At 35.2% G+C, this 13,355-nt stretch overlaps 1 protein-coding gene across 5 annotated transcripts; it reads right to left on the reverse strand.

Moving 5' to 3' along the window:
* Positions 1-501: 501 nt before the first annotated feature.
* LOC112801252 (ARM REPEAT PROTEIN INTERACTING WITH ABF2) lies at positions 502-8,662 on the reverse strand. 5 transcript variants are annotated; one of them, XR_011882001.1, is made up of 20 exons: positions 7,692-8,662; positions 7,409-7,572; positions 6,532-6,704; positions 6,330-6,450; positions 6,177-6,251; positions 5,975-6,069; positions 5,755-5,830; positions 5,342-5,449; positions 4,913-5,041; positions 4,678-4,746; positions 4,425-4,484; positions 4,120-4,243; positions 3,712-3,851; positions 3,240-3,303; positions 3,035-3,114; positions 2,678-2,742; positions 2,475-2,592; positions 2,230-2,354; positions 1,489-1,740; positions 502-779 (listed from the first exon to the last, which is right to left on the reverse strand). XR_011882001.1 is itself a non-coding variant. In XM_025843886.3 (19 exons), exons 1-19 carry the CDS (start codon positions 7,936-7,938, stop codon positions 1,650-1,652), a joined length of 2,124 nt encoding a protein of 707 aa, XP_025699671.1. In that variant the 5' UTR covers positions 7,939-8,662; the 3' UTR covers positions 1,387-1,649. The 5 variants fall into 5 exon arrangements, 2 of the variants coding, with proteins under 2 accessions (XP_025699671.1, XP_025699670.1); XR_011882002.1 differs by lacking the exon at positions 502-779 and adding an exon at positions 1,074-1,338; XR_003818554.2 differs by lacking the exon at positions 502-779 and adding an exon at positions 1,074-1,338 and having other exon boundaries at positions 2,179-2,354.
* Between the last annotated feature and the right edge of the window lie 4,693 nt (positions 8,663-13,355).

Below are 13,355 nucleotides of genomic sequence, written 5' to 3' on the forward strand. Positions count from 1 at the left end.
GATGGTATTCAACGTTTTTTCTTGTAGTGTATTTTTCCACTTCTCGCTCTCCAATTCCATGGATTGTTAATGGTGTGTATATCTAGTAGGCCAGTGGATTTTGCAGTGGAAGTGATGGTGGTTATGGAAGGAAGATGAGAAAGGGAGAGCAAAGGAGAGGGGTATTTACAGAATTATTAACAAAAAATTAATTATTGGTTATTTTTGTCAAACAGAACTTATCTTATACGGGTATAATTTTTATTTTAATTTTTCATGGTCAGTTTTGTCAGCGTTCAAACTTCAAATCTTTCATAGTCAAAAATAACTATTTACTCTATTATGTGTGTATATCGTGTTTCCGTGTTTTATAAGATTTTAAAATTCATATATCCATGTGTCTCGTGTTTTGTGTCGTATTGTGTCCCGTGTCCATATCAATATCCGTGCATCATAGTTTTTTTTTCCAAAATTAATGGGTAATAAGATCTCCATATGAAGTATAACAAATTCACTCCATAATAGGAAAATTAACAATTATTATTGAAATATAGAATAGTTAAAGAAATGCTTTATTACAATAGAGAACAAAAATTTGAGGGACAATAAATAAATAAATAAATAAAATAATTTTGAATTATTCTATTCTTAGAATTAAAATATGTTGTTGGCACTTGGCAAGCATTTTTTTTATCGCTGAAACCAAATCACTGTGGGCAAGGCCCGTGGATCATAGGAATTCCAACCAGATATTAGATTCATGCTAGTTTTTTAAAGGGTTAGCTTATTATCGTCAAGCCCTGTCCAAACAAAAAAAGAGAAGCTTATTATCGTCAAGCATCATGATGAAATAAGAAAGGCAGACCGATTTCAGAAACACTTAACATGCCCTGGTAATATCTGACCAAATAAAAAAATAGCATGCCCTGGTACAAGCATTTAACATGTATTGTAATCTAGCCCTTACAGAGAAGTATTTATTAGATATTAGCTTACTGATTCACTTAATTGCATTTATTAGGTTGATGTATAAAGGGACTAACTCAACCAGTTAAGATAAGAAGTTAGTTTTCTGTTACTGTTAGGATGCAGCGTTAGTTATAACAGTTTGTTGTATATAGTTGAAAGCTCCATGATCAAAGCTAAGCTTGTTGCTTCCATTCCAAGCAATTAATCTTTTCTCTCTCTCTCTCTCTCTCTCTCTCAGAGTCTATCTTCTAACAGTATTTGCAACATATACAACATATCCAAGTACGAAGACAAGATTTAATGACTTCGTACGATGTAAATTATCCACCCAGACAACCTCTTGCAGACAACTAACTAAATGCTATATATACATCAAGTGCTTGGGCAAACCTACAATCATAACAATCGTAATGCAAAATCAATCGGGAAAGAGAACTATGAAGCCATAACCATCACAATATTGCATGAGAAAAAACAATGTTCGTGAAGGTCATATCTGCTACATCTATAACAATGACGTTACAACCAACAGGGACTTACACTACATCAGAAACGAACATGCATGGCCGTGTTAGATATTTCTCTAAGCAATGCTGCAACGAAAATGGGAGACCTCTTTTGCTGGTTTCAACGAAAAGAAGAACATCTACCACATTCTGTACATTACAATCGGTTAGATGTCAATAGTAGAACAACACATACTACAGCTGGGTGTTGGAATTGGCCTTGGTAAGAGCTTTAACAAAGTAATTCCGGATCTCTGGAGTTATCCGCTGAATCAGAAGTGTGTGTCTGCAAATAGTTGGTGCAAACAGAAATTTAAGAATCTCAAGAATTATGGCATATGCAATGCGATAGAAAATGTGAATATCAATGAATATATATATATATATATATATATATATATATATATATATACGGCAGCAATTTTTCCAACTTTTATAGAGAAAGAATTTGACAGTAAGTCCGCAACTAGTTTCCAGACACCCATTGCTATAATTGACCGGCCAACACTTATCCAGCTTATTTCAACAGAAGTTCTAGTTTTACTGTCAAATCCTACCTAAACACAAGTCAAGAAGAAGAAAAATATATATTTAACAAACTCGCAACATAGTAGCCATAGAACCTAGAAGTCTCAAACATGATTCTTAACATCTATATGTTTAATCCAGATTAACCCTATCTATTGGTTTATGGTAAGTGTCAACCACTAAGAGGAAGGAATACCTAGGGGGGGAAAAAAAGAGAGCAAAGGATTGGAAGGAGTTAGGTAGATACCCTGGCCTTGCACTCAGTTTATCAAATTGCTCCAGGATAAAAAGGATGCATGCGTGCCTTAATGATATAGCATTAAAAGCTTCTGAAAGTTCGTACATACTTGACACGTTCTCTAGTGATATATCCTGAGACAAAAAAACAAAAGTCAAGAGAGACCTACCTTCCAGTGGAATATTAGTTAAGTTATAGTGCAATACACTAGATGTGTGTGTGCAACAAATCCAATTATAGATATCAAGTCTGACCTGTGCAATGGTGTATTCACAATGTCTCTTAAGTCCCTCTAAAAGATACTGATCAGCCGCTCGAAGTAGATCTTGGGCAATATCAAGAGTGACATCAACTGACCCAGTATATATAAATCTGGACCAAGATTAAACAATTAAGATTTAATTTTTCAATAAAACACATCATGACCATAAAACACAGAGCAAAGCACATATTTGACCTCATCATCAGTTCAAAGACCTCCCATCTAATATTTGGAATCTCAATATCTCTTGCATCCTTCTCCTGCCATGAATAAAACATTTGCATGTCATGTACGTAAATCTATAACTTCCTGCTAAAAAAATAAGCTTAGCCAAATCTCCAGCTAAAGTTTTCAACTAATTTTAATATGAGAATAAAGTCTCGTGAAAATCATGTGGGTCAATAACAGTGTTTTCTTTTCTTGGACAAAAAAATTTGTAATACTGAGGAGAGAGAGTGCATGCTTTTGGTTTCTTTATATCTTGGGAGTATTGTCCAGAGTTGGGGAAGGATAAGATACATGGCTTGCTAGTAGAGATCAATATAAGCTCACCCTGTAACCACCATCAAACATTGCACGAAATGCATCTGAAGATGCAAGCAGGCAGATTCTGTGAGCAAAAAACCGTTTGCCTGCAGTTAAGTATGAAAGTAGCAGTTAACTACAAATACCAATGAATCTACAGCACCACATTCCATCAAGTTATTTTTCAAGCAATAGTTTCAAGAAAGATGCAGCATGGATGAAAAGAATCAACCTTCAACCAAAAATGTTACATCGGACAAGGTAGAATTGTTGACATATTGCTCTCCTAAATAGACCTGCAAAAGGAAGAAAAGTATATGATCTCAGATTCTAACTTCTAGAAGCATCTTATTCTAAATTATTTAGACAAGAAATAGAGGCAGTAGATCTGGACCAAGGTTCTAAGTTATAACTAGACCCCATCGCTAAGGTATTCAAATCATCTTTATACAGAATAAATATCAAAAGTTCACATGCCCAATACAAAAATACATGTATTAAAAATTTCAACCTCAAGTTGAATCTAATCAATACCATCTATCCTCAATAAAAAACAAACAGAAATAAAGTTTAGAACCAAAATAATCAAATGCAAGCAGCCTGTTGAGATTATATGAAAATACTAGAAAAAATAAAATAAAATTCTGTAACTCTAAGCAGCGCGATTACAGAGACTGAGGAAAATGACTTCTATATAAGACTACCTGGGGTGTTGGAGAAGGAGGAGCGGCATCGACAGGAGACAGAGTCATAGCTTTGTTAGCCACCTTAAACAAAGCAACAGCCCCCTCTAGTTGCTGCTTAGGGCTGGATGAACCAAGCAGCCCAATAAGCAACTCAAGACCTACAGCACATATGCTCAGCATCAATAACAAGAAATGATGGACCCACCAAATGGAGTCTATACAACTAATAATATATATCAAACTTCTGTAAAAGATATGACTGAGATGAAACTATTAGGGACTTGGGTATCATGGGGTGCCCAAAGTCGCACATCGGGTAGTATGGAATGCTTGATGTTATATATAAGGAGAGTGGTTCTTCCCCTTTATCAGCTAGTTTTTAAGGTGTGGTTTCCCACTTTCCTTAGATACTTAACAGAAACATACCATGGTGATCGATAAATATTTTTTTCTGATCCTCTGCTGCACAAAGATGAGCAAGAGCCAAAGCCACTCTTCTCTGGAAGGCCTTCTCTGAAACTCGCATCAGATATAGCAAATGGTTCAACACCTACACAGATGAACATAACTGATTAGAAATTGCAATGAAATATAAAACATGGGATAAGGCTCGGTAATTGTATAGAACTTGAGGTTCTGATAATTTGATTCAGTAGTAGCACTTGTCATTTCCATGTTAATTACTACCAAAAACTTTTTAAATTATCCTGTCTAAGCAAAGTTTTGCTTACACGGCCATGTATCTTCTCTTCCAATCTTTTCAATGTCTTTGCAACACAATCTTTAGTTGCCTGCAATAGAAACCAATCCCACATAGATCAACATATGTTACATGTCCATGATCAACCTTCTATTTTCCAGTATGAAGAATTTATAAGTCATATGCAATAAGGTGGCATATTTGATTTGTACCCCAAAAAAAAAAACAAACAGCGATAACTTGATATCAAAGCTAATGTCCAGGCATTACAGAGGCAAACTTACTTGAACAATGAATTCTCCATCCTGCAATCTCTGAATTCCGCCTACCCTAATAAAATCTGACACATTATCCTATGAACAAAATAGAATAACAAAAGAAAAAAAATAGTTAATAAACATTAGCTTAAATAACTAAGTTTTCTAATGCAAGTGAAAACATTCATAGATCTTAATTATTATTTCCTATATTTATTACTTCTATATCTTAATTATTTGAAATTTTACATCTATATCTCACCTCATTATCTGCAAGGCCATAAAGAGCAAAGGCTGCATTATGTTGCAAAGACCCATTCTTCGAATCAAGGAGCTTCAGCAAAGGGACTAAGCCACCGTTGTGAGCAATACCAGCTTGGTTATGTGTGTCCTGAAATTTAATATTAAACATTTTCAATGCAAAGAAATGTTATGGTGCTGGAAAAAATCAATCATTCACAGGTAAATATAGAGTAAAACACTCGTATTTAAAAAGATTCAATATTTAATATTACACAATTAAAGTTAAGGCCACTAAAAAAATTAAAAACTAATACAAGATATGTTCAGAAACTATATTATAACAAGACAAACACAGAATATAAAAGGGAGAAAAAGTTTCCATTCATATGTGAGTGACTTTACAACTTGAACAAGTTTACTATCACATGGTACAAAAAGGGAAAATAACCTGGGCCAATCTCCCCAATGCAAAAGCAGACATTTCTCTGAGCTGCACATCAGGGGAATGGAGCATCTCTATCAGAGGTCGAACAGCACCCCTCTGTACAATGTGAACCTACAAAATTCAAGTTAAAAAGAGGGTAGGAATTAAGAATGGAGATATATTATCTGATGCATTGAACACAGAGGCTAACATGTATCCTATCAAATAAAATGAGAAAAACTGAATCCTTATTTAACAAAGAATTAAGTAATACAAAGAAACTCAAACAAATAAGTTCATAATTCCAATCTTTTGTAATCCTCTCCACTATCCAGTCAATAAGCATAAAAGGTGTTAGGTTTGCTGCCCTTTCTACCTTCAGTTTTATCATCCTTAGGAAAAGACACATACATAAGTGCACTTAACATTTTGTTTACCTTGCAATCTGAATCAGTTGCAGCAAACTGTCCAAGCAACAAGGCAGCTTCCCTCTGACTCTCAGAGCAACAAGAACTGTTAATATAAAATGAATATTAGAGTGTATTTATTAATAGAAGGACATTCTTTTCAACAATATGTCCTATAAATATCAAAACAAGTAGAAGATAGGGGGAGGGGGGCAATAGTAGCTTGCCGGGGTCCAAGCCGAGAATATACCTAAGCAATCCAATAACAGGTTGCAAAGCCCCAGCAAGAAGAACTTCTTTCTTGATATTGGGGGAGGAATGGACCAGATTTCCAATCACACCAACCTGTAATACAATAAAATTCATTGCATGCGACCAGTAAGTGAAGTGTCAATGCCAACATGGCGCAATATTTTTTCAAAATCTAGCAATTATGGTTGCACTGGCAATACCGCTTCATAATGAATAGCTGCATCTTCAGCACGAAGCATTAGAATCAGAGTTGGTAGAGCATTGCATTCAACAATCTGTCATAAGGTTCTGTTACTTATTCAGCTGACATTTCAGTCAATCAAAATTCCTGACTTTCAGCATAGAATACCAACCTGATTTTTATTTTCATCATTTTTAAAAGCAAGGGTTCGCAATGCACCAGCAGCTGCTCTCTGCACCTTTGTATCTGCAAATTCAAGCAAATGAACAAGAGGCGGAATTCCACCTTCCATCCTGCATAACAATTCCAGGTAATCATGACACATAATCACTCCAAACCAAATTAAATGTATTACAGTCCATAAGGAAGCAAACCTGACTCGGGTTTTAATGCAGCTGTTCTCATGAGCAAGATTAGTGATAGCGTCTGCAGCCCTACGAATGAGACTATTAATGGCACGAGATGTTAAACCATTCTTATGCCTCTTCAGTAGATCAACAAGGTGTTTTAAGGCACCATTGTCAACAATGAGCTGTTGATGTTCAGGCTGTAGAAGGGAAGGCATTTTCAAGCAAAGGAAAAAAAAAATAAAGCAAGTTTAGGAAACATGCGACATCTTCGAGGCTTCCACAAAGCTTAACAAAAAACAATACAACTAGCCTTACTTAATGGAACAATAACATTTTTAGATGAAATACTTAATTAACGACGAGTAAGATAATTTTACGTAAAATAACTCTTCTATTAATCTACTTATATATTAGAAATTACAATAACATCAGCCCGAAAACAGCTTAAAGTTATCTTATATGCATTTCTTAATTACTGCTTAATTTATTTTGCATTTCTTAATTATTACTGGACTAATTAAGTAATATTACACATAATAAGAGTATAATTATAAATGTTAATTACATAAAATTATAAAAAAAATTATAAATATTAAGTTAAATAAGATAATTTGGGTTATTATTTTGCTAGTATTCCCAAGAAACAGAAATATAACATTTTAAAATATAACACTGAGTGAGAGAATTTAAATAAACTAACGCTTCTGGTAATTTATTACAGGAATATATTATCTAGTAATTGGTAGTTATCGAAGCATAACCATAATCTTAATTTGCACTTTTGCAGAATCATATCAAACATCAGATACACCTCAGAGTGCAAAATCCACGGCACAAATGAGTTCTAATGTAATAATTCCTAAACAATAATTAATATTAGGGGAGGGGGAGTAGAAGTTACCTTGACGGCAAGAAGTCCAAGTGCAAAAGCACTCCCTTTCTCGACCTCATGCTCAAACGGCAACAGCTTCTGAACGAGGTCTTCTTCCGTCACGAGGGGAGCTTGGAGGTGCTGAACCAAAGCCGGAATAGCTCCTCCTTCGACAATCACGTTTACCACTTCCTCTGCAAGACACAACCACCGAAGGATTTACACCGAGAGACATGCACGACCGAATTCGCCAAAAACCGAAACGAAGGGAGCAACACGCTAGGAGATCGAGGAAGAGTAACGGAGGATTTACCGTTTTTGGCAAGATCGGCGAGCGCGTGAGTGGCGCGCTTGGCGGCGGCTCGATCTGACTCCTTCCATGAGAAAGTAGAGTTGAGGATGGAAACCTGCTCCTGGACGTCGGCAAGGATGGCGTCGCGGGCGTCGCCGGTAGGAGGAGTGGAGATCTGGTGGTGGTCTTCTTCGAACTCGTCCTCGAGCTTCCTCTTCTGGCCTTTCCTCTCGGGATGGCACTGATCTGAGGGACCTTGAAGCTCCATGAGAAACAACGAGAGGAGAGGAAGAAGCGCCAAGAACAAAGATCCCCTCTCTCTGTGACACACAACACTCCACAGAAATGAGGTGCCAGAGAGAGAGAGAGAGAGAGAGAGAGAGAGAGAGAGAGAGAGAGAAGAGGGTGATCCAAGATGAATTTGGGATTTTGAATAGGGAACCAGATCGTAGGGGTATTTCAGGTATTACAGGAAAGTATGTATGATTTTCATTTTCAGTTATAAGCTGTCACGTTTGGCAGTTTAAGCTTGGTTTAAAGGGATCGACTAACTTGCGCTTCCGCCCGGTGAAGAAGAATATAGTAGAGAAAGGTTGCCACTAAAATGCGCGTGGAGGCAGCTGAGGTTGAAACTTGAAAGAAAGTGTGAGCCCAGTGGTAAAGTTGGGTGGGCCTGGTTGGCCTGTGGATCATGAACGTAGGAATATGATTGGATTAGAATTTTATGAACCAAGTGTGGTGTATTCGGATTTCAGATTGCTCTGCTCTACCTATCCATATTATTTACATCATCGTGTATTCTTTTTTTAATGTTTCCTTACCTAAATTCGTCGTCTTAGTTACACCTACTAGCAGCTAGTAGCTGCACACCGCATGTCCTTTTTGGTCTATTTATATTCTTCTTTGCTTTTTCCTTGCTTCACACTCAAATTAAAAGAAAATACATTAATAACGAAGGAACAATATCTGATTCTGGTTGAAATTCTAGTGTCTAGTGGTGGATGATGATGATGAGTTCTATAACGGGAATGAAGTGTGGTAGCTGACATGTCAGTGGGCTTCAACTAAAACGCACCAAAAGTCAAAGGGGCAAATAAAGAAGATTACAGAGTAGCGGGGCAGGGTGGGGATGGAGCGTTCTTGGCCCAACCTGCTGTGGACCCATAAGAAACTTGTTAATACAAGAAAAATAAAAATGCTACTGATGTGAGATGTCCCAACAAATATACAGTAACAAGTTTTGTTTCTCTCTTTTTGGTAAAATAAGAGAAGAAGAAAAATGGGAAAAAAATAAAAAAGGATAAAAAGTATTTTCCATCTTAACATTTGTCAAAAATTTTAAAATTATTATAATATTTAATTTAATTCAATTTTTAATACTAATATTTTGAAAATAATAAATTCTACTTCTATCATCTAAATTAGTCAAAGAATAAAGTATTATTTTAGTTTTTAATATTTAAATTAAATTTTAATTTAATCTTTAATATTTTAAATGGGTTTAAATATTTAATATTATTGTATTATTAAGTTTGATACAAATAATTACTGAAATAAGTAATATAAACATTAACAATATTATTGTTAAGTCATATCTTATTCTGCGTGTTAGAAAAACATAATAAAAATTCTTTTATAACACATTCTCTTCTTAATTTTTTTTTGTAAAAAAAAATATCCAAATCCTAGTAATCAATTATCAATGCTTTATAATTAAAAAAAAATTTGTGATTGTTGGTGTGTCATTTTTATTTATGTACTAAAATCAAATATTATTAGTTTTTTAATATACTAATTATTCATATCAAATTTAATGGTAGGACAATATTAAATTCGTTCAAAATTTTTTAAAATTGAAATAGGACTTTTAAAATCTTTTAAGATTAAAATAAAATGTTTAAAATGTTATATATTAAATTAATACTTATTCCAAAAGTCAGATACGAAAGTGTTGGGAATAAGACACAATTCCCCCTTGAGAAAACACCTTTGACAGAGAAATAAAATAGACACAATCACAACACAAGAATTTAACGTGGAAACTCCAATTACCGGAGAAAAAACCACGGCCGTTGTCAAATGACAACCAGAGAATATCACTATGTGAAAATTGTTACAACACATAGACTTCTTTCTCTCACCGGCACCCCAGTACACCCACACTCTTTCAAAGCAAATATCTAACTACACCTCACAACACTCTCTAATCAAAGAGTACAGAGGAAAAGAAAAATCAGATACAAGCTTAAAGTGTTTCTGACTGGTGCAAAAACAAATGGAGAACTTAGCCTCATATTTATAGCCTAGGCCACCCACTCCATTTGCTATCCTAAGCAATGTGGGACTAATTCAACCAAATCCTAACAATCTCCACCTTGATTGAAATAGTCACACATCTTCAGCTTCCATTGTCAACACCGACAATTCTTTGCTGCCATTGTCTATACCGACAATCATAGTTCAGAGAACTATCATACTCCACCATGAAAGTATACTCACTTGGAATTAGACCACTCCAAGAATTTCGCCTTGGTACAGATCGAAACCTTGCTGAAAATTCATGGTGCAACTTCCAAATTGGCTTTTCCTGGAAGTTCTTCAGCCATCGACCTAACTCCGCCACACACCTTGCATCTCAACGCCAACCAATGCCCGTGTGCAATTGTGGACCCGATTGCCACAACTTATCCTTATCCATGGCAGTGCGGTAATACCATGAGGATACTTCTTGTCTTCTAGAGAACATCATCTTCTCTCATAGAGAGAGCAACCAGAGATCTTCTCCTTCAACGCCTTGTGCAAACCTGATTGTATCAACACATCCTTGACTTGTACTTGCCACAAGCCAAAATTGATTCTTCCATCAAATTTCTCTATTTCAAGCTTCACAGCACTTGAATATCCAGACATTGTTGCAACCGTATACTGGAATAGTATAACTCAACTGTAGACCGTGCACTAGGAAGGGTCCCCAGGAAAGAGAGGTGGGTCACAATGGACACACTTAAATACCAAGTCTTTCCTTAGCCAGAACCTTTCCAAACTGCACTCTCACAGTGTCACACTGCCTTCCAGCAACAACAACAGCAACCAAAGATCAACCTCAAGCCACAGGGCAAAATTCTTTTCTGATGTGGAAGGTCAGACTAGGCTGCAACCACAGAGCATACTAAGAATAAATCCCACCGAACCGAAGCTCTGATACCACTTGTTGGGAATAAGACACAATTCCCCCTTGAGAAAACACCTTTGACAGAGAAATAAAATAGACACAATCACAACACAAGAATTTAACGTGGAAACTCCAATTACCGGAGAAAAAACCACGGCCGTTGTCAAATGACAACCAGAGAATATCACTATGTGAAAATTGTTACAACACATAGACTTCTTTCTCTCACCGGCACCCCAGTACACCCACACTCTTTCAAAGCAAATATCTAACTACACCTCACAACACTCTCTAATCAAAGAGTACAGAGGAAAAGAAAAATCAGATACAAGCTTAAAGTGTTTCTGACTGGTGCAAAAACAAATGGAGAACTTAGCCTCATATTTATAGCCTAGGCCACCCACTCCATTTGCTATCCTAAGCAATGTGGGACTAATTCAACCAAATCCTAACAGAAAGTAATACTTTGCCTTTGGTTAAATTATTAATTACTTAATAGCTCAATAATTTCTTTTCAATTTTTCATTTTCTCCGTCCATCTTCACAGTTCACCCTTCATCGAATCATGGTGAAGAGGCTAACCAGTTCATTCATTGTGTCAATTGGGCCCTAAGAAAAGACATGCGTGAATTGTGAATGGACCTGCCTTTACAATAAAATTGGGCCTGTTTAAGCTTTAACAAAATGGGGGAAAAGAGAAAAGTCCTTGGGCTTCTGCATCAAGAAATACCTTTTTGGAAGAAGCAAAGACTGGACCCAAAAAGAATATTTGTTGCACATCGATAAGCTTATTATTTCTTTGAGCATCTAAATCTCATGCATTTCAAATTTTCAATTATGTGTTCACTAATACCAAAAAATAAAAACTGTATTCAAAACATTCAAGGAAATTCCTGACCAAAAAAAAAAAAAAAACCATTCAAGGTAATTTCTCTTTTCTATTACAGCAAGAAATAGACTAGAACTAAATAAATAACTACGTTAATCACACTAATAATCTTCCTTCTTTATATAAAAAAAAAAATGGATTAATAATAACGAGTGACATTGGTAAAGAATCCTGAAAGAGGGTTGGTGGTGGTGGATGGTGCAACCCACAAGGCAAATGAATGGCAACCACTTAAAAGTCAAACGATAGATCCACAAGAAAATAGAAAAACATAAAGAAGCAACCGAGGCCTGTGATTTTAGGAAATAATTGTTACCTAAGCAAACTGGGGCCATTTACAAGATTTAATGGTAGATGGCACACCGTTTGGCAAATGAAGGCATGTGACAATGTCTCGGTATGAGACTGTGAGGATGAGATATATATGCAGATCATGTCATGTGGAACCCCCAATTCCCCTTCCCCCTTTATATGTACGACAACTGCAATTTCCGATCTTTAAATTGACCTCACTCCAATTAACTTGAGGCTTCAATTAGATTTAAAACTACCAGCTATGTCCTTATTAACGACCCAACATCCCTGGCTATTATTTGCAACACTGACTCTAATGAAATTAGCAAATAATCATGTGCTCCTGCCCTGCATATGCTGGCTAGCTGCTGCACATCTTTTAATTCACTTCTTATCGCTCGGTTAAATTTAAGATATACTTTGAATAAAATAATCATTTTAATGCTATAATTCAATAACAAATAAAATAACTCGTAATTTTTATTATACTCATCAATTCTTTTACTATAAAAAAATGAGAGATATATATCTTGAATTTTATTTTTAAAAAATTGTTTGACAAAATACTAATGAATTAATTTAAGCGTTGGGAGAGGGTTTTCATATCAACCTCCCAATGTACGTCCATGACTGGTGTTGAGTCATTAATAACCGGCGAACATCGTTTTACAAAACTCGAATTTTCGAGTTATCGTATACGGAAAAAATCTATTCCTCTAAGCTAAGGGATATGATTTGAAAAGATATTTAAAGAGCTTCTAAGATATTATATATTATATAACTATTGATAGTGTAAAGCATGATAATTGGCAAATATCTCATGGTCTTTGTCCAAATTGATGTATTTCATATTTGAAAGCATTTGAATTTAATACGACAAGGTCCAATCTATTGAGACCAGAAAGAAAGAGACATTAATGCACCCCTGTGTATCGCCAAACCACATGCATTAACGAATAACGATTCTTCTGCACTATACCAGAGATCTCTGAATTGACCCTTGTTTTCCTTAAACACTAGTAATTGCCCTTCAAAGTTTATGTTCTTATTAATTTGGGATTTTTCAATTCTTAAAATCACTTTACGAATGAAATCAAAGTGTTTCAACAAATAATCAGCATTGGGAATCCCAAAAATTATGCTTTATATATGTTGTCTTTATTAAAAGAACAATTTGTCTGATTAACTGTATCATTTATACTAATTTTTAAATATAACAAATTGAACTACATATAGAATATAAAATTTTTACATGATTCAATAATAGAAGTAGAATTATGTTATATATATTATTATTGTATTATCACAACAGACTTTTTACACCATTATT

The sequence above is a fragment of the Arachis hypogaea genome, chromosome 5 (genome assembly GCF_003086295.3).
Source record: "Arachis hypogaea cultivar Tifrunner chromosome 5, arahy.Tifrunner.gnm2.J5K5, whole genome shotgun sequence".
Taxonomy (NCBI): Eukaryota; Viridiplantae; Streptophyta; class Magnoliopsida; order Fabales; family Fabaceae; genus Arachis; species Arachis hypogaea.

What these genes read in the sequence shown, in the direction of transcription:
- LOC112801252 (XM_025843885.3), bottom strand. Translation starts at nt 7,938, where the DNA reads ATGGAGCTTCAAGGTCCCTCAGATCAGTGCCATCCCGAGAGGAAAGGC. An exon ending in TGTAACATTTTTGGTTGAAG is followed by an intron (nt 3,115 to 3,239) that starts GTTGATTCTTTT and finishes ACTTAACTGCAG; the next exon opens with GCAAACGGTTTTTTGCTCAC. An exon ending in TGTTTGATGGTGGTTACAGG is followed by an intron (nt 2,743 to 3,034) that starts GTGAGCTTATAT and finishes TATTCATGGCAG; the next exon opens with GAGAAGGATGCAAGAGATAT.